The 22391-nt window shown below is 41.1% G+C and overlaps 1 protein-coding gene across 1 annotated transcript in view; it reads left to right on the top strand.

Moving 5' to 3' along the window:
* The window catches only part of qsox1 (quiescin Q6 sulfhydryl oxidase 1), a 166328-nt gene that overhangs the window by 70203 nt on the left and 73734 nt on the right, over window positions 1–22391 (top strand). The window contains exons 2-5 of the mRNA XM_059984848.1: window positions 2842–2942; window positions 5154–5202; window positions 15823–15928; window positions 20392–20482. Coding sequence (XP_059840831.1) covers window positions 2842–2942; window positions 5154–5202; window positions 15823–15928; window positions 20392–20482 — 347 coding nt within the window. The remainder of the gene's footprint in view (window positions 1–2841; window positions 2943–5153; window positions 5203–15822; window positions 15929–20391; window positions 20483–22391) is intronic.

The following is a 22391-nucleotide window of genomic DNA, read 5'->3' as shown; positions in this document are numbered from 1 at the left end:
GTTTCCACCATTAGGCTGGAGGCTGCCCAGAATGAATATGAGTTGTTGCTCCTCCGACCTGAGTTTGGCCTTATTGTGGCAGTAGAGGACACCATAGACAGATATGTCAGAATGGGAATGGGAATTTGAAATGAAATGGGTAGCCACAGGTGATCCTGCCTTTTGTACTGGTGTTTGGCAAGGCATTCCTCTAACCTGCGTCAGGTCTCACTGATGTAGAAGAGGCCACACCAGGAGTATTCGATTGAATAGGTGACTCTGGTAGACTCACAGGTGAAGTGTCACCTCAGCTGGAAGGACTGTTTGTGGCCTTGAATGGGAGGTGTAGGGGCCATTGTAGCACTTGTCACACTTGCAGGGATAAGTGACGGGGCGGGGGGGGGGGGAGAACAGTGGGGAGAGATGAGTGGACAAAGGATTCCCATGTAGAGCGACGCCTATGGAAAGTGGAGAGGGGAGAAGGTGGGAATGATGTGTGTAGTGGTAGGATTCCCACCGGAGGAGGCAGTTAAAATGAAAGATGTGCTAGATATTTTTCCCTTTCATTCTGAACCACTTTTCTCCCCTCACTTTCCCTTCTCTTCTGAAAACAACTACTTACTTGCACACACCTCAACTGTCACAAAGTATGCTCCTGGGACTGAAATGATGGAAATGTATTCCGGCACCTCAGTACGTTAAAGTTGTTGATGAAGACAGCATGTATTGACTACAAAAGTATGTACAGGAATGGCCAGACAACAGAGAAGAGCTCCACCTTGTGGTACTTCTTGATATATATATATGTGTATGTATATGTTGTGCTTGAAGTTATCCATGGGATGATATCACTGAGCATTTGAGGTTGTGATTCAAACTGAATGGTAGTTATTCTTGAACGTTGCTGAGTGGGACTTCAGATTTCCACACTGCCAGGCTTCCGTACCTCCTGCCCACTGATAGCTGCAAAAGATGGCATGGCCAATATGGTGGGTATTTTTGATGATAGTTATTGTCTTGATAGGTGTGTTCCTGAGCGACATAAAGAGATAGTGGAGAAAATAACTTGTGCAAAGAAGTAGGCTATAAGGAGAGTCTACGAGAGAAAAATGATGGAACCAGTGCTTGGAGAATAGATTGGTGATGCCATGACTATCTCTGAATTTAAATTCAGGGGTGCTCAAGAGACCAAAATTAAATGATATTCCAGGTAGATGAAGATTATGAACTATGAGGAGATGGGGCCATTTGATAATTTTTAAATTGTCATTCTTTTTCTGCCAACGAGTTGTCTAACAGGAAGCCAGTGTAAGAAGGATCAGGAGAGCTGGGTGGATGGGATTTAGTCTGAGCTAGGGCACAAGCTGCAGTTGAGAGGACTTTGTCTTACAGATTGTGGGACAAGAAAGGCCAGTCTGGGTTGCATTGAAATATGCTCAGTGGTACCATTATTAGGTACATCCACTTCACGGTTCGATGTGTTGTGCATTCAGAAATGCTCTTCTGCACACCACTGTTGTTACGCTTGGTTATCTGAATTACTGTGGTCTTCCTGTCTGCTTGAACCAGTCAGGGCATTCTCCTCTGACGTCTCATTAAAGGGCATTTTTGCCCATAAAACTGCTATTCACTGGATGGTATTTTTTGTTGTTTTTTTACACTGTTCTCTGTAAAATCTAGAGACTGGTGTGAGTAAAACTCCCAGATCAGCAGTTTGAGATAAGCAAGCCACCCCATCTCGCACAAACAATTATTCCACGGTCAAGGTCACTTTGATCGCATTTCTTCCCCATTCTGGAGTTTGGTCTGAAGAACAACTGAGCCTCTTGTCCATGTCTGCATGCTTTGATGCATTGAGTTGGAGCCACATAATTAGCTGATAAGATATTTCCGTTAATGAACGGGTGTCCCTAATAAAGTGGCCACTAAGTGTAGCTGAGTCTAGGCTAGGGGAAAGAAAGCCAGTGCACTTCCTCAAGAGGCTAAAGAAATTTCCCATGTCCCTTTGCACCATCACTAATCTTTATTGATGCACCACAGAAAGCATCCTTCACTGATGCAATGTGACAGAGTGCTCTTTGCCTGTGACCACAAGAAACTGCACAGTTATGGACACAGCTCAGCACATAATGGAGATCAGCATCCTCTCCATGGACTTTGTCTACACTTACTGCTGCCTCAGTGAGGCAGCCAACACAACTAAAGACCTATCTAGACAATCTCTCCTACCCCCGCCATCAGGCAGAAGATCCAACAGCCTGAATGCATGTGTCACTGGGCACGGGATAGCATCTATCCCATTGTTATAAGACTGTTGAACAGTCCCCTAGTACAGTAAGGTGGACTATCAAGCTCACAACCTATCTCATTATGTGGTTGCTCCTGACTGCAGTGTGCTTTCTGTAACACTTTGTCCAACATTCTGTAATTGTTTTCCTAGTACTACCTTGGTGCTGTGTTGTAATGAAATGATCTGTTTGGACAGCATGCAGAGCATGTACCTCACTGTACCTCAATACATCAGACAATAACAAACCAATTTAAATAAGATTGGTCACTTCCACCTGCATCATGCTGTGACTAGCCTGAAGCTGCACGTAATCAGGCTCTGGATGCTGATGCATCACATCATTTCTTCTGTCCTGTCATTCACAAAGAAGGTGGTAAAAGATTTTCTTTAAATCTCATGTCTGATGACCTACTGAAATAAACTGTCAGGCATAAAAGTACTATTAGCCATTTTACATGAGGAAGTAATGTACTGGTGAGATGGTAACAATGAAGTTAACTTGTGGAGATAACCTGGGATTCATTGATCTTTGTTTCAACTTTGCTATTACTGAAAATGTGCCTATTTTTCAGATTGGCAGCCCGCACTGAGCCTAGCTGTGGTCCACTGTGCAAACCCAGAGAATAGAAGGCTGTGCCAGAGATTTGGAGTGACGTCCTACCCTACGATAAAGGTACATTGTTTGAGTATTGCTCTATGTGCTGGTATTAATGACAAATAATACAGAATGTGTTTCTACTAGTAACATTGCAATTGGTGTGTTCAATTTAGATCCAAAGGTTCCTCAATGAAATTAAACTTGATGAAAGTGTCCCATAATCCTAATTTAAAAACTGGTGCTAAATTATTGTTCGCTTTGGCCATCTGAGAAGGATCTGTACACAGATTGAATCTGCATTTCAATTCAGGATGTCTTTATCCTTGTATGTTGTTTTTAAGTTATCCTTACAATGACACTCAAGGTGGCTTATTGGGCCCATGTTGACTCCCAGGATAACAATCCTATTAGTCCCATTTCTCCTCCTTATTTCCCTTCAGCCCTGCAAATTTTTTCCCTCCCATACATGCAAACTACTTGTCGATTGATATTTTGTACCATTAACCCATACTAAAGTTTATGTTTGTCAGTACCAGCTTTCTCCGCATGGTCACAGGGAGAACACATAATCTCTGTACAGGGCCGCACCAGAGGCATATGCAGCACCTTGCCACTGTCCTGTGCTAGCAATACTGGGCAGGCCTAAGCTGCTATACCGTACATAACCTGTAATAAAATGATGCTTAGATCAAGTTTGTGTTTGTGTAAGGATTGATCACATGAAGTTCTACCATTCGTTCACATAGAATTGAAGATCTATATCTAGAAGACCTATATCATTGCTGCGATGATCAAGGCTGTGCACAGCGTGCTTACAGACACCCATCTCGATCTCCTGAAATGCCAACAGAAGAGCTTTCAAATCAGCAATCACATGCCTCGCACACAGCACAAAAGGTTCAGTAAGGCTCCTGAGCTGCAGCCAACTTCATATTTTCCAGCTCAGTAGAGAACAGCCTGTTAGAGTTGCACCAAACCATCGCTGTTCAGCACAGCCTCTTGGCCTCAGTTAGTTCTGTTTTCAATCAACTCTTCCCTGCTTTCCCGATTAGTAACTTAGCCCTGGGTTGAGATTATTCTGAAGAATGACAAGTTTGCTTTTTTATTCCAATCCAGCTGAATGCTGACCAACTGTCCTGAATGGTTACTACAGCATGCTCACAGTGAGCTGGAATCAAAACTTAGCTGCAGTTCTGGAAACTCACTGAGCTTGTCTGCTCTTCGACGGTCTGTGAATTGCATGTTTGCAGGTTTAGAGATTGCCAGAACAGGTTCACGTCTGGAAATATAAAAAACATTGCCAGTATAGTACTCAGTCTGAACTTGGTAAAGAGAGAGTGGCTCTGGAAATTATGCTCAATTACCCAGTTTTAATTTGATTCTAATTTGATAAATCTCTTTATTGGACAAGTTGATTACCCAAGTTTACTAATTCAGCTTTATTCTATGGTTTCACTTTATTCAGGTGTTCCCATTCTTTTCCTAATGCTCTGTCGTGTTTTCTCTGCAGGCTCATTCTTTTGATAGGCTAATCCATTAACTATCTATCTGTTTGCTTGCAACTAATCACAGACAGTCTATGTAGATCCATGGTTTGAGTTGATTGGACTGACCAACTAACCAACAGGAAGTCTGGATCTATGGATCAAACTGATTGGACTAATTCTCATCTGTGGCTCTCCATCCTGACTGTTTTGGAGATGAAAAGTTTTGATTTGCTGTACCCCTTCAACACCTTGTGTGGTTTTCAAGAAATTAAGAGACTCAGTAAGTCAGGAATTCCATGTGTTACAAGGGCAGGTACCAACTTCAGTGTGAAGTACAGTATGTTGCAAACAAGCCTGGGCTGTATGCTCCTCCTCTATGATTTGGATAACTAATTCCCCCAGTCTTTGTTCCTTGCACTGGGTTTGTTGTCCAACCTACATACTTCAAAAATATACCTCAGGAGTTCTGCTGGACGCTTTGCCCATTACCTACAGAGCCAGTGGGCTGGCACTGTAACAGGTCTGGAAGAAAGCATCCAGAGCAGGCACTTCAATGTCACAAAGTACCTCTGTGCTGTATTGCCAACTATGAACAAAGCAGAACTAATGTGTAAAAGAATATCAGCAGAGTTTGAGTGATGCCTTGAAATTCACCAATCCATTGTGTTTGTATTCAGTTGGGTTCCAGGAAAATGATTATTCTCCTGTACAGTACCTGTTTGTTACTGCTGTAGTGTAACTGTCTTTTATTACTTCCAGTTACTGCCTTCATAACAGTTTTATTTCATCTTTCCCTCAGCTGTTCAAAGCATTTTCAAAACCATCTGTCAAAGGAGAGCTCTTTAAAGGTTAGTACATTTCTTTTGTTATCCTGCTTCATAGTTCATTCCTGCTATTGTGCTAATGATCCTTTTATGCATATGGTGCTAACTCTGCCTGTTCCCTTTCAGGGGTTTTTTTGAACAACTAATCAGAGGTCAGAGGTCTGAGCCTGTTCACTCTGCCCTGCTGGTAAACAGCAAGAAATATATCATAGAATAGAAGTCTCAATGAACATCACAGCATAGAAACAGGCCCTTTAGCCCATCTAGTCCATGCCAAACCATTAGTCTGCCTACTGACATCGACCGACACATGGACCATAACCCTCCATACTCTTTCCAACACTGTACCTATCCATAGTTCTTTTAATTGTTGAAATTGAACCCACATCTATCACTTGGTGCAGACAGCTCATTCCAACCTTTGAGTAAGGAGGTTCCGCCTTAATCCATGACCTCCAGCTATAGTCTCACCCGACCTCAGCAGAAAGAGCCTTTTTGCATTTACCCTATTTATACGCCTCATAATTTTGTATATTTCTGTCACATCTCCCCTCGGTCTCCTACGTTCTATGGAATAAGACCCCAACCTTTCCCTATAACTCAGGTCCTCAAGTCCCAACAGCATCCTTGTAAATTTTCTCTGCACTCTTTCAATCTTATTTATATATTTCTTGTAGGTACTAGGTAAGCAAAACAGCACACAATACTCCAAATGTCTCACCAATGTCTTATGCAATTTTAATGTAACATCCCAACTCCTGTACTCAATATATTAGTTTATAAAAGCCAATATGACCCCATCTGCCTGTGATGCTACTTTCACGGAAATATGGATTGTACTCCAATCCCTCTGTTCTACCACACTCCTTGGTGCCCTACTGCTTGCTGTGTGTGGGACTTCCTCCAAAAGTGCAACATCTCACACTTGGCTGCATTAGATTCCTTCTGCTGTTTTTTCCTGTTAAAGGCCTTGATTGTGTAAACAACGTCCATTGCCTTGCCTTGATAAACTTTCATAGCAACTTCCTCCAAAAATTCTATAAGATTGGTTAGACATGACTTACCATGCACAATCCATGTGGTCTATCCCTGATCAGTCCAAATCTATGGCTTGTATACGCTGGAATTTAGAAGGATGAGAGGGGATCTGATTGAAACATATAAGATTATTAAGGGATTGGACACACTGGAGGCAGGAAGCATGTTCCCAATGTTGGGGGAGTCCAGAACCAGAGGCCACAGTTTAAGAATAAGGGGTAGGCCATTTAGAACAGAGATGTGGAATAACTTATTCACCCAGAGAGTGGTGGATATGTGGAATGCTCTGCCCCAGAAGGCAGTGGAGGCCAAGTCTCTGGATGCATTCAAGAGAGAGTTAGATACAGCTCTTATAGATAGCGGGGTCAAGGGATATGGGGAGAGGGCAGGAACGGGGTACTGATTGTGTATGATCAGCCATGATCACAGTGAATGGCGGTGCTGGCTAGAAGGGCCGAATAGCCCACTCCTGCACCTATTGTCTATTGTCTATCCAAGTACATAAGTATTCAGTCCCTTAGAAGAGCTTCCAATAACTGTCCCACTACAGCGTCAGGCTCACTGGCCTAAAATTTCCTGACTTATTGTTAGAGCCTTTCTTAAGCAACAGAACAACATTAGCTATCCTCCAATCCACTGGCACCTCACCCGTGGCTAAGGCTTAGTCCAATATCTGTTATATAATGGCTACAATGTCATAAATCCATGTGCTGATCCATGCTTTAAGTTCATCTGCCTATTCAATGATATTCCTTGCACTGAAATATATGCAGCTCAGAATATTAGTCCCACCATATACAGCCTTTCAATTGCTGACTTTATATCTAGGCTTACATCTTTCTCCAAAACCCGTCCGCTATTTGTACTGGCGCTCTGCTTCACATTCCCCTGAAGCTCGAGTTTAAACCCTACCTCCCATCTCCCCCCATTCAGCACCAAGAAACTGTCCCACTGGCATATTAGTACCCCTCCAGTTCTGGTGCAAAGCATCCTTTCTGTACATGTCCTATTTTCCTCGGAAGAGAGCCCAATGATCCAAAAATCTGAAGCACTCCCCCCTGCACCATCTCCTTAGCCACTTAATGTGGTTTAGACATGGTGCTGTCCATAAATTCTCCTGGATCCAGCTGTTTTCCAGTTGAACTGTATGACCATTCTCCAGTGCATAAAATATTCATGTTGACTGGAGATCCCACAGAGTCAGGGACTCCAGCCTTTAAGAAACATAAGTGCGATTCTTGACATTTGAGAGCTGCTGAACACATGCCAACGTCCCAGAAATAAGAGATCATCACATCATCATCAAATACAGCCAGAAAAAGGGCTTCCTCTTGGGCCACAGAGTGGAGTTGCTAATAGAAACAAAGAAAATGTACAGCACAATACAGGACCTTCGGCCCACAAAGCTGTGCCGAACATGTCCTTACCTTAGAAGTTACCTAGGGTTACCCATAGCCCTCTATTTTTCTGAGCTCCACATACCTGTCAAGGAATCTCTTAAAAGACCCTATTGTATCTGCCTCCACCACCATCTCTGGCAGCTCATTCCACGCACTCAGCATTCCCTGCATAAAAAAACTTACCCTGATATCTCCTCTGCACCTACGTCCAAACACCTTAAAACTGTGCCCTCTTGTGCAAGCTATTTCAGCCCTGGGAAAAAACCTCTGACTATCCACATGATCAATGCCTCTCATCATCTTATACACCTCTATCAGGCCACCTCTCATCCTCCGTCATTCCAAGGAAAAATGGCCAAGTTTACTCAACCAATTCTCATTAGGCATGTTCCCCAATCCAGGCAACATCCTTATAGCACACACAAAATGCTGGTGGAATGCAGCAGGCCAGGCAGCATCTATAGGAAGAAGCACGGCCAAAATGTCAACAGTGCTTCTTCCTGTAGATGCTACCTGGCCAGCTGCGTTCCACCAGCATTTTGTGTGTGTTGCTTGAATTTCAAGCATTTGCAGATTTCCTCATGTTTGCGTTTTTAAACATCCTTGCAAATCTCCTCTGCACCCTTTCTATGGTTTCCACATCCTTCCTAGACTGAGGTGACCAGAACTGAGCACAGTACTCCAAGTGGGGTCTAACCAGAGTTCTATATAGCTGCAACATTGCCTCTCGGCTCCTAAACTCAATCCCACGATTGATGAAGGCCAATGCACCGTATGCTTTCTTAACCACAGATTCAACCTGTGTAGCAGCTTTGAGTGTCCTGTGGACTTAGACCCCAAGATCCCTCTGATCCTCCACACTGCCAAGAGTCTTACCAATAAAACTATATTCTGCCATCATATTTGACGTATCAAAATGAACCACCTCACATTTATCTGGGTTGAACTCCATCTGCCACTTCTCAGCCAAGTTTTGCATCCTGTCAATGTCCCACTATAACTTCTGACAGCCCTCCACACTATCCACAACACCTCCAACCTTTGTGTCATCAGCAAATTTACCAACCCATCCCTCCACTTCCTCATTCAGGTCATTTATAAAAATCACAAAGAGTAGGGGTCCCAGAACAGATCCCTGAGGCACTCCACTGGTGAATGGCCTCCATGCAGAATATGACCCATCTACAACCACTCTTTGCCCTCTGTGGGCAAGCCATTTCCGGATCCACAAAGCAATGTCCCCTAGGATCCCATGCCTCCTTACTTTCTCAATAAGCCTTGCATGGGGTACCTTATCAAATGTCTTGCTGAAATCCATACACACTACATCTACTGCTCTACCTTCATCAATGTGTTTAGTCCCATCCTCAAAGACTTCAGTCAGGCTCGTAAGGCACAACCTGCATCTGACAAAGCCATGCTGACTATTTCTAATCATACTGTGACTCTTCAAATGTTCATAAATCCTGCCTCTCAGGGTCTTCTCCATCAACTTACCAACCACTGAAGTAAGACTCACTGGTCCATAATTTCCTGGGCTATCTCTACTCCCTTTCTTGAATAAGGGAGCAACATCCACAACCATCCAATCCTCTGGAACCTCTCTTGTCCACATTGATGATGCAAAGATCATTGCCTGAGGCTCGGCAATCTCCCCCCTCACCTCCCACAGTAGCCTGGCGTACATTTCGTCCGGTCCCAGTGACTTATCCAACTTGATGCTTTCCAAAAGCTCCAGCACATCCTCTTTCTTAATATCTGCATGCTTAAGCTTTTCAGTCCACTGTAAGTCATCCTTAACAATTGCCAAGATCCTTTTCCATAGTGAATGCTGAAGCAAAGTGCTCATTAAGTACTTCTGCTATCTCCTCTGGTTCCATGCACACTTTTCCAATGTCATACTTGGTTGGCCTTATTCTCTGAAGTCTCATCCTCTTGCTCTTCACATACTTGTACAATGACTTGGGGTTTTCCTTAATCCTATCTGCCAAGGCCTTCTCCTGGCCCCTTCTTGCTCTCCTAATTTCATTCTTAAGCTCCTTCCTGCTAGCCTTATAATCATCTAGATCTCGATCTTTACCTAGCTTTTTGAACCTTTCGTAAGCTCTTCTTTTCTTCTTGACTAGATTTACAACAGCCTTTGTACACCACGGTTCCTGTACCCTACCATCCTCTCCCTGTCTCATTGGAACATATCTATGCACAACTCCACGCGAACATTCTCTGAACATTTGCCACATTTTTTCCATACATTTCCCTGAGAACATCCGTTCCCAATTTATGCTTCCAAGTTCCTGCCCGATAGCTTCCTATTTCCCCTTACTCCAATTAGCTTTCCTAACTTGTCTGTTCCTATCCCTCTCCAAGGTGCCTGAGGATTGACTGAGGCAGGGAGTTCTAAGGTGGTTTGGAAGCATGAACAGCCAACTTGCTTAATGGCCCTTATCCCACCATTTGATAAGACATCAGCATCCCTGTCCAACTATGATACACTCACATACAGAGTCTGGACATTGCCACTTCATCCCTAAAAGTGGGAAGATTACATGGTAGAATGTCTATTCACCTGGGGTGGCTGGTGAGAAACTATAGGAATCTGATGGCTTGTAGATTTCAGGTAATAAGTGAAGGATAAAGTGGGGATGGGTTCTCCTAATCTTTCAAAATATTCTTGGTATTGAAAAGAGATAAATATTTAATGAATATACTGCTGGTGGCTGGTAAAAAGACCCTTACTAGGAATTGTTTATCACAGGAGAGCCCAACTTTAAATGTATGGATGGAAATTACAATGGACATTTACAAAATGGAGAAGATAGCAGAATCTGTTAATCATAAGTTTGAACGATTTGATTCATACTGGGAAAAATGGTTTAACTACATAACACCTCATAGGCCTGATTTTATTCTCACAAGTCAATGAATATGTTTTAAAAATGATAACTCCCTACTTTGTACATAGTTTTCTTATTTTGATTGTTCTTTCTCTCCTCTCCGTTCTATATTATCTCCTTTCTCAGATAATTATTATGTGGAGATTTGTGATATGTGATTGATCAGCCAGGATCTCAAAATGGTGGTGCAGGCTCGAAGGGCCGAATGGTCTACTTCTGCACCTATTGTCTTGTCTATATGAAATATATGTACAGTATCTGAAATACATCTTATGGAAATGTTTGTTTGATGATGAACTTCAATAAAAAAATAAATTACAAAAAAATTCTTGCTAGATTATCATCAGACATTCGAAAGAAAAGTTTGAAGTGTCATGTTACTGATGTCGGGGAAATGAACATTATCGGCTGTTCAGAAATCATCCCAATTCTCTGTGTCTTCAAGGGAATGTATGTCTCAAGTCTCTCTGTGGGATGAAGTTGAAAATAAAGACCTAACTTTAAAAGGAGAACACAAGGTTGATGACAGGAAGAAATTCCTGTACATAAGATCAGGGAAATCTGAAGTAGTGTTAACCCAACATCTTTGGACAGCTGGGAGTTAAAATATTTCAAACTGTGATTTGATGGATTGTTGCTAGGTTTAATTATTTACAGAACAAAAGCAGATAACTATTAAGTCAATGGAAAACAGACTCCAGAACTTCATAGCAGCAAACACAAAATGCTGGAGGAACTCAGCAGGTCAGGTGTTATCTACAGAAATGAATTAACAGCAGAGGTTTTGGGCAGAGACTCTTCTTCAGGAGTGGAAAGGAAGGGAGAAGACAGCAGAATACAAAGGTGGAGGAGGCGGAAGGAGGATAGTTAGAATGTGATAGGTGAAGCCAGGTGGGTAGGGAAGATAAAGGGCTGAACGGAAAGGAATCTGATAGGAGAGGAGGGTGGATCATAGGAGATGTGTGGCTATTGTAGCGATCTGCTGTTCCAGTAATTCACTTATTTCATTGATCTATTGTAAGACTTGTACAGTCTGTTTAGAGATCCCCTTTGTAAAATGCAGAATATTTGCTCGTAAGTTTGATTTAGAATAGATGACTAAATGAAGAGCATGGTCATATGAATTGTGGCTTGAAAGTTCAATACCTAATCTGCAGCAAATAATCTGACTGGATGAAGCTATAGGTGAGACTATTCACATACTTTGAGAGCAAGGAGGTGAAATGGGAAAGTATTTACTTTTCATCACCCAGTAATCCTGTTGTATGGTGCATGGTATGATCAGGATTGTTTCTGTTCAACCACTTCCTTCCTCTTCCCTTCCCAAACTTTGCTCCCACCACTGTGCAATGATAAAGATCTTCAATGCTAAACAAAGCTATTACTTAGTATTCAAACCTAAAGTTAGATGTCAAATCCCATAGAGCAGTTCAGAGTCACTGGTTAAAAAATGTGAACAAGGTAGATTTTCTAAGTATGGAAGCTGTAGGAAATTGTAGATTTTATAAGCAAGGAAAGAATAGAATTCCAACTAATTTAATTTTTAATTTAAAATTTTAATTTTTAAATGTTTAAATAAGATGAGAATTCTCACTCATCCTTTACATTAGAAGGTTGTGAGTTCAAATTGCACTTTAAGCAATGGAGTGCAAAGCTTTGGCTGTCATTATTGTGCAGTATTTTGAGAGACCTGCCTTCTTGGGTACAATACTCCATTAGGACTACACATGTAGGAAAGGAAGGTAGGGGTTCAGGGCAAGTAACTAGGTGCTAACCAAACCAAATAATCTGATCGCTTATCTTGGATCTTCGTTTGTATCAACTGGCTTCCACTTTTCCTGCATCACAACAGTGCCTGTACTTCAGAAAGGAGCTCGTGCATAGTAAAACATCATGGAACATCTTGAGACTGTAACAAGTGTTTCTTTATCTTTTATGAAATGGGAAGAAGTGAACTGTGATGGCTTTGGAATTTATATAGGTACTAACTTGGACTTGAAACGTGGTCAGATTTTCATCATTGAAACTCACATTGGAAGGCTACGAAGTAACTGCTAGAAAATGATATCAGCATTTAATAGACACAATTCTCAGCAGGGAACCAGAGGGCCAAATGGCCTGCTTGTGTCCTGCATGGTTCTATAAGTTGACCAGCTTTTTCTTGAAACCTGCTTAAGAGATAGTGAAAGTAGCTGGAAGATTGCCGGATAACTGGGACAATCTTAAAACCTTGACTGAATCTACATCTTACAGACATTCAAATACAACCAAAGGTCCCGAGATAAAGGGATAAAGCATGAAGCTATTGAAAGAGTGTGGTTCCTCTGCTGGTTAGGTCAAGCTTTCCAATGATGTGTTCAATCAATTCATCTGCTCGTTCTGCAATTAGTTCATGATATTATTGGTGCAATGTTATTTACTCAGTGGAGTATTCTAATTTGGAGGCATAATATATTTATTTTGAAGTGCTGCTGATTGGACTCTCCGTAAAGTTTGCTGAGGGAGTGGTTCGACTATACCAAACTTTATTTGCTAAATGAGCCAATCTCATGAACATAAGAAATAGGAGCAGGAGTAGGCCATCTGGCTCATCGAGCCTGCTCCGCCTTTCAATGAGATCATGACTGATCTGGCAATGGACTCATCCCCACCTACCTGCCGTTTCCCCATAACCCTTAATTACCCAACAATGCAAATCTATCCAACCTTGTCTTAAATATATTTACTGAGGTAGCCTCCACTGCTTAAGTAGGCAGAGAACTCCACAGATTTACCACTCTCTGTGAAAAGCAGTTCCTCCTCATCTCCATTCTAAATCTACTCCCCCGAATCTTGAGGCTATGTCCCCTAGTTCTAGTCTCACCTACCAATGGAAACAACTTTTCTGTCTCTTATCTTATTCATCCCTCTCATAATTGTATATGTTTCTATAAGATCTCCTCAGTACTTCAGTCATTGTCAGGACTTTGCATGACTGGTTTTCTTGATCCTGTGAGCAATACAGGGACCTCTCCTGGAATTGCAGATCTTTATTATGATATACGTATGCCTCCAGTGCAATAGACCACCTGTATCTCAAGCAAAGGGGAAAATGATGGGAGATGATTGGGAAAGAAATAGGAAAAGACTGGTCTCCTATTTCTTGAGGACATCCCGATCCTGCACTCTGGTCTCATTGAATCTGCAAGGAGGATAGGTCTCCATGCATTGTCGAGTTGCCAGGACATCCAGAAAGGGACGTGCATTCTTTCTTAGCCATGCACACACATTAAAAGTCAAGTCAGTAAACATTAATCAGCATCCCCACTTTTTTCCGATCCAGGGACATCTGAAGGACTTGTCATCTGAGCTAATTGTAGCATAGTATAGAACTTCAAGACAAGTCCAAGGGGTATTAGTCTGTCTTCTGAAGGAAGGATGGTTATTGTTTTTAAGGGGCTAGAATGCAATTTCCATTACAATGTAACACATGATTAACTAATCTTAAATCCTGCTTTCTTGTCCCTGAATCTTGCATGAAGGACATGTGAGCCAAGAATTTTTAGAATTCCACACTTCCAGACAAGGGATTAAGTTCATTAAAATGAAATCTGCTTGATTTACTGTGAATGCAGATCAGACACTGGCATCAAAGGAATGCTGGCTCTGTTTATCTGGCAGTCAGACGTAAACTTGTTGTGCCCCAAAAGCAGGGTCCTGTGGACCTACACAGGAAGAACCAGGGACCTGTTGGAAGGTTCTCTTCTTACCCCAGCATGCAACCACAAGCCCATTATCAGAATCAGAAACAGGCTTATTATCACCAGCATGTGTCATGAATTGTGTTAACTTAGCAGCAGTGCAAAACATGATGATATGGGAAGAAAAAAGGTAAATTAATTACAGTGTGTATATCAAATAGAGTAAAAACAGTGCAAAAAACAATGCTTCTTTATATACCCTTATACAGAAAGAAAGAAAGAAAGAAAGAAAGAGAGAAAGAAAGAGAAAGAAAGAGAGAAAGAAAGAGAAAGAAAGAGAGAAAGAAAGAGAAAGAAAGAAAGATAAAAAAGTGATGTAGTGTTCATGGGTGCAATGTCCATTTCGGAATTTTATGGAGCAGGGGAAGAAGCTGTCCCTGAATCACTGAGTGTTCTAGTTAAGACCATAGGACAGTAATACATAGGAGCAGAATTAGGCCATTTGGCCCATTTGATCATGGCTGTTTCACTTTCCCTCTCAACCCCATTCTTCTGCCTTCTCCCCATAACCTTTGATACCCTTATAACTAAGTACATACCCACTTATGCTTTAAATATACCCAACTACTTATCCTACACAGCAATCTGTAGCAAAGAATTCACAGATTGACTACCTTCTGTCTAACAAAGTTCGTCTAATCTGTGTTTTAAAGGGACGCCTTTCTAGTCTGAAGCTATGCTCTCAGTTGCAACATGCCCCCACTATAGGAAACATCCTCTCCTTGTCCACTCTATCTGGGCCTTTCAATATTCAGTACATTTCAATCAGATGCCACCTCATTCTTCTAACTCCAGTGACTACAGGCCCAGACCCAATCAAACACTACTCATACATTAACCATTTCAGTCCTGTAATTATGCTTGTAAATCTCTTCTAGGCCTTCTCCAATGCCAGCACATCCTTTCTTGAATATAGGGCCCAAAACTGCTCACAGTTCTCCAAATATGGTCTGACAAAAGCCTTATAAGACCTCTTTGCTTTTAAATCTCTGCAGTTCTACACAGGAAACTATTTGACTGTGAATCTTCAGCATGCTTTATGGGATATAATCATTGAGAACTAGCTAAATGGGAAGTGGTGAAGTTCTAATTCTAACTGGGACACTGCAGGCTGCAACCTTAGGAAGACTTGAAGGGAGAAGCGGCACTGTCATCTACCTAGGTCTGTGCCTACACACTCAGTTTTTATAAATGGACACCCCCGCATTTGTATCAACAAATGCAATACTCTATTTAGTATTGATACTCAAGTTCACATAAAACACCCATGCAAGTCAGCTGAATTTCCAAGGGGGATATTGCTGTGGAAAAAATTTGGAAAATTATTTCAAGCACAATTCATTTTATTGAACTCATTATGTTGGCATAGATGGAGGAACTATGGTGCACACACTGGAAAATCCTAGCCAATCTTTGATAAAGTAGATGCAAAGCAAGAGAACCCATTTGTTTGTGAAACCAGCAGTTGTCCCATTCTTAAAACTGTGTTCCTTTGAAGTGCCTGGGTGGCTGTCATTATCATGCCTTAGTTACTAATACTTGTCTGACTCCTCTCTCTATCTGTCCCGGCAGGTCCTGAGCGCAGTGTGTCATTTCTGCGTCATTACTTTATTAATCACCTGGAGGCACACAACGAGAATGAGTGGCCCCCAGCATGTCCTCCACTAGAACCAACCAGGTAAGCACACTCTGAATTAAAATTATGGGATTGTTGTCACACCTCGCTGTTAGGTTTGGGTAAGCATGCCCAACAAGAAAACAGATGGTAAGCTGCAACAGCACATTAGTGCAAAGGGTTTTATTTAATGCCAGGTGAAAAAAAAGTATTTACAAATAGACAAATTAAAACAAACACAAACAAATATACAGAAGCTTTCTCTATGACACACTTTGATTTTAACTTTGCAATATAACTATTCACCAAACCTCAAATCCAAGCCTCATACTCCTCAGCAAAGACAAACTGAGAGTTTAAATCTACCTGCACAGGGTATAGTGCCACTGCTTCCATTAACCCAGGCATTATTTTATGATGCCCCAAACTTGGGTCTTTCGGGCCTGTTCTGCTGTTAAAAACTGAGGTAATTGTGTGAGTGAAAATAAATGAAACAGTTTGGAATGTCTGTGTTTAGAATCCTTAATTTTATGAGTTAAAAACCAGTAGAGCACATTAACTGAAGAGATTGTTTTGATTAGCCAAGCTGGTGATTGTTTTACTTTTGGGATGTGTAAATGGTGAACTTCCACAGAACAGGAAGGCAAAGTATGTGAACTACTGGTTTAGTGATCATTATAGAATGTCTCTCTGATGATTCCTGCTCATTCCCCTCTCCCTCCCCCTTTTCCCAACCATCTCCCTGCTTCTTCCCACTCTCGGTCACAATAGAGACCCATATACTCTGGGTTATCACCACTCACATGTCATGATTTTTTTTGCAGCAGCCATACAGTACAATACATAAAATTACTACAAAAGTCTTAGACACCATAGTTATATATCTGTGAATAAGAACTTTGCATAGTATTTTATGCATCAGGTACATTTGATAGTTTGCTCCTTATTTAATGGAACAAAGTTTTGGGGATCAATTTAATGCTCTACAAAAGAGCATGATAACTTTGGAAAGTAATTAAGAATATACTGACACTCAGGCATCAAAGAAAGAAAGGAGGGCCTATTTGAGGGAAGGTGAGGAGTTTACATCAGACTTGAAGTATGGGAAGTTATTTTCAGAATGCTCATGTATTCAAGTTGATAAAGTTTATTTGTGACGTGTGGCTTCTGAGTCAAAGAAATACTGGTGTTGTGAGCAGTGGTGTGAGAGATGGCTCTTATGTTTAGAAAATGTGGTGAACAAAATTAGTTTCAATCTATCATTGTCCTAATAACATCATAGCTTGAGAATTGAATGTCAGCTACAGAACTCTGAAAGAAACTTTTGCTTGTCTGTGCTTTCATAATGTTAAATGGTTTTGCTGAATGAAGAAGCAGAGATTGATGTTTTAATAAATGGTGATCACTTCTTTGGGGTCAAAGTTCAAGAAAGTGTCAGATAGCAAATACATCTTCCTCTAACATGATTTGAAGGTGGTTGTGTCTCATTATAAATCCAGTAAAGAAGTTTCAGCTCTTTTATATCTGTTGGTTAGGTGCCGTCAATACACCCTCTCTTTGCTTAAGGACAGAACTTAAGAAAAGAATGGTGATAATAAAGGCATGTATGAATAACAGGGAAATGTTTGGACCTTTGCCTTCCATGAACTAACATTGATTCTAGCCTATTGTCTGCTAAAACTGATAAGTCTTATGTGGAGCTTGTGTAGTTGCTTTGTGATGGTACTGGGTGTGTTGACTGAAGTTTTAAACTCAAAGTTTTTAAGCCCTATCCACTACAGATAGCTATGAGTACCATCACTAAAGGGAGGATGTGCTATAGCTACATATTTTTTTGAAGACTAGTTCTAGTGCTTCAGTTTTCTCCACATCCCAAAGACATAGTGTTCAGTAGATTAATTGGTCATTGTAAATTGTTCTGTGATTAGATTAGGGTTAAGCTGGAGGTTGTGTGGTGGCACTGCTCAAAGGGCCAGAAGGGCCTATTCCGCACTGTATCTCAATAAATTAAAAACAAATAAAATACTTTGCTTCCCTGTTAATGGCAATTTTAGTGCCAAGCTCCACTGTTTGAGTGGTGGGTCCCTCCTCTCTACCAATGAGGAAGTAATTCCAGCCAACAAAGCAGTTTGAACACAGTTTATTTGTTTTTAGTGATACACATTGAAATTTAGATAAACTTCTTAAAACACATTTAAATCTCAGATCAGATCTCTATCTTATAAAAGATTTACAAATTAAAAATGATTTCTAAAACACAAATGATTTCCGAAACATGGGTACAATTCCTGTAAGCCTAAAAGGCATTCCAACGAGTTGAAGATGAATGAGTCATCTGTTACAGAAATTAAAAGCAAAGGAATTGATTCCAGATCACCCCGTGTGTTGTTCTTGAACATTCCTAACAGGCCTGACTACTCTTTTGCCAGGGATGGCTTCACACGGATGTTTGACATTTTTGAGGTAACTTTTCACAGAGATGGTCTAAGTGCTTCTGGGAACAGATATCCCAGACCGCACAATTAATGCTGTGAATGCTGACACTGAGCACAGAAACCTTCCAACTATTCATAGATCAGCTGGTTGATGTCCTTAGTAATAGTATCACTCTCACCGACAAGCTTCCTTGTACTATATAATTTAACCAATGTCTGGTTTGATGCAAGCCAGTTAACATAACCCCATTGTTTTGCACTGCATCTCTTGAGCACCTAGCCCGGTCTGTGGGTCAGCAGCATGTGCTCTATAGACAGTGCTGTTTGTTTGCAAAGCTGCCCTTTTAACTTCATACTGATTATTACTTGCTATTTGCATTAATAATTGAGGACTGGCTCCCCTTTATGACAAGAAACTGTGCAAAGAATATTGATTTGATGTTTAACTTACTGGAAAACAACTCTTTTATCTTTAGAAGCTCACAGCCGCAGCGATAGAAAGCTGAGCTTAGCAAAAAGAAGGCATCCAGGCCCGGACAGTGAATATCAATAATGCTTTCTCTTTAAGTGAGATGTCTAGAACCTGTAATCACATTAAACTAAGAGATGGCTATTCAATCCAAAGAACAGGAGAAACTTCCCCACCCAGAGATCAATGAATCACTGGGCCCACGCAACTGACCTAACCCAACTTTGACAGATCCCACTGTCTGAAATTGGAAAGGTGGTTAGTGTGGGAAGCAGGAATGGATCTGCCACATTTTTCTCAGTATGTGAATGTCCTTCTGTGGATTGTGGAGCATGGAATTATTTAAATATATCCAGTGACTGGCTTATAAATGCCACTTAGCAAGTACATGATAAAAGCAACAGTGGCAAGCTGTTAACAAGGTAAGTACAGTCAGCCCTCCTTATCCACAGATTCCACATGTGCGAATTCAACCAATCAGGAAAACCCGGAAGTGCTCTTCCAGCACTTGTTGTTTGATCATGTACAGACTTTTTTTTCTTGTCATTATTCCCTAAACAATGCAGTATAACAACCATTTTACATAGCATTTACGTTGTATTAGGTATTATAAGTAATCTAGAGATGATTTAAAGTATACGGGAGGATGTGAGTGGGTTATCGTGGATCGGGATCGAAAAAAATCAGAAGCTCTCTTACTAAGTAAGTTGGAATAGGTACATCGGTATTATTTTGCGTCAGTTAGTCAAACGTTTGTCTTAGTATGTAGTATATATTTTATCTTTCTATGCATATAAAACACTTAAGAACGTATGTTTCAGTGCCGAGCTCGGGAACGGAAGTTCTCGGGACTCGGGACAGATCGCTCCCGAGTGCGCTTTCCACCGTGCCGGGTTGATGTGGAGGATCAAAAACCCAAAACCCAATAATTAAACCACTGTGTTGCTTAGTAATAATTGTAGCTTTCGTTCGGGTAGAGCCTTTCTCACTTTATCCTTTAAAATTGTTCCGATCGTTGAGTGACGTAGCCTAACGCTTTTCCAATGACCGATGGCATTTCACCTTTGTCCGATTGCTTTATTATTTCCACTTTATTTTCAATAATGATTATTTTTGTGAACAGAAACACTGCGCATTCAGAGCTCTGGCGCCAGGTCCTAATGTCCACTGCACTGCAACAGGTTAAATAAGGGCTGAGGTTCCGCTGGGTCCTAAGGTCCATGGTATTGAGGCAGGTTGAATAAGGGACTTGCGTATCTGCGAATTTTGGTGTCCACGAGGGGTCCCGGAACCAATACCCCACGGATATTGACTATCTTAGCCAGAGATTTAAATATGCCTTGCATACCTCCACAAAACCCTGTTAAGAACACACTGGGAATTTTAAGTGCATTTTTGGTCTCCAGTATGATTCTTCTAAAGAATATTTAATGATTTGCATGGACTAGAAGGGCTGAGATGGCCTGTTTCCGTGCTGTAATTGTTATATGGTTATATGATTTGTGGCAAATTGGATTAGTATCTTTCCAATTTCTATGATCTTGCAACATTAATTTTCTTCAGACCATCTTAATGCAGAAAGAAATTACTCATCTGTATATTTTCTCTTCCCCTAAATACAGTATGGCAGAGGTTCAGAGCTTCTTTGCTGTCAATGATGTTCGGTACCTAGCACTGATCTTTGAAGAGGAAAACTCATACATCGGCCGAGAGGTAAGAAGAGCCCTGTTGCCTTTTCACTTCCTCCTGTGCTGCACACGTTTTCTCTGTCCTTACTCTGTTCTTAATTAATATTATTTACTGATCACCAGCTCAGCTGCCCTTGTGTGCCTGCCCATTATGCTATTGAACAGTGCAGCTAAAGGCCCTGTGGCCGTTTATGAAACAGTTGAGTAATAAGGCATCAGGAGCTGTATAACACCACAAGTTCAACACAGCTTTCAATACAGCATGTCACAGAGGTCTTCTAATTGGGGATTTTGAGACTAGCAACATTAAATTTATCTTTCCATCAGGATGAGAATGTCAGTTTGGGGGGATTTGAATTACTTTGTTATGCAACATACAATGTACTAAAGCAGGTCCATTCCTTGTAATAATGATAATGTTCCATTTTAACTGCCCCACACCCAATTTTGTTCCCTGAGCCATTGCAAATCACAGCCAATCCTGACCCTTTATTCATTCACATTCTAGTCACCCAAGATCTGAAAGATATGCAAGGGCATTTAAGAATCAACCACATTGTTGTGGGTCTTGTGTCAGAAATAAGACAGACAGGGGAAGGAGGACAGGAAAAGAGAATCCACTACCAAAACTGTAACTGCATTGCCTGTAAATAATTCTTCATCAATTGGTCTAAATTCATAATGTGTAGTGTCAGACTGTTATCAATAAAAAATTGTTTGGAACATATACAACACAGTAAAGAATTAAGACAGGCGATTAAAATTTGGGATTGTATTGATTCCATGGTTGACCAAATATTGGAGCCAATTCAATGGTCCACATGCCTCCAAAATAAACTAGGATTTGTATTGACTAGGCTATAGATTTAATGACCACACAGTTTAGGTCAATCCGACCAATGTATATCAGATCATTATTGTAATAATCCAGCTGCCTCTTAGCTTCTTAGGGTACTAGAATCATGAGAAATAAACTGTTGGGGTTTTTGCTCCCAAAGGGATTGTTACATTGTGTATTTTATATCTGAGCCATTAGAAAAATCAGAAGGCAGCCATCAGGAGACTTGCATTGGAAGTAAGGTCAGGTACATGGTTTAGATATGATGATCTAGCCCCCAGTAATGGCCCGTTACAGCTGAGTGTGCTTGCAATGGGAACAAGGGTCAATGGGGGGAAGTAAGATTCAACTGGCCTCCATTAGACTTCAGAGGTGTGGGCCTTCAAGGAGGGAGAACATCAAGGTGTCTGGCTGCAGAACCAGATATTGTCTGGTCAGTCATGGCATAGACATGTTTCGTGTTTTCTTTTTGACAGGATGAGGAAGCAGATGACTTTCCAAGTGGCACTGTCCTGTTTACTGTACAGGGGTGAGACCTTTCAATGGTTATGTACCCCACACTCCCTTTAAACTTAACAGATTAACTAAAATATTATTATGTATCATCTTTAAATAGAAAAAGGAACTTAAAGTGTGTTGGAACGATCACGCACTAGTGCCCAACAGTCCAGAAAATCTGCTCATTCAGCAGCGCTGAAGTTGTAAGTTTGTCAGATTAACAGAGTTTTGCTCTATAAAGCTTCCCCTTTGGTGTGTCTAAAGTAGTAGTCACGTTCTTGGGACAGCTGGTGAAGTGCAGCTATCTGTCACTTAGGACAATCGTCATTCAGGACATGCTCTCCTCTCAGTACTAACGTCAGGAAGGAGGTACAGAAATTGATGTTCCACAATCAATGATTCAGAAACAGTTCCTTCCCCACCACCATCAAATTTCTGAATTGTCCAGAAACACTACCTTCTTATTCCATATTTCACACTTTTTTTTGTAATTTATAATTGTTATTTCTTTGCACTGTATTGCTGCTGTAAGGTAACATCTTTCATATCATATGTCAAAGAAAATAAACTTGCTTCAGGTGATGTCTGAATCAGGGAG

This window comes from Hypanus sabinus, chromosome 11, assembly GCF_030144855.1.
Source record: "Hypanus sabinus isolate sHypSab1 chromosome 11, sHypSab1.hap1, whole genome shotgun sequence".
NCBI classification, from domain to species: domain Eukaryota; kingdom Metazoa; phylum Chordata; class Chondrichthyes; order Myliobatiformes; family Dasyatidae; genus Hypanus; species Hypanus sabinus.
Note: the sequence above shows the minus strand (reverse complement) of the source record. Positions and strands in the feature narration are given on the sequence as shown.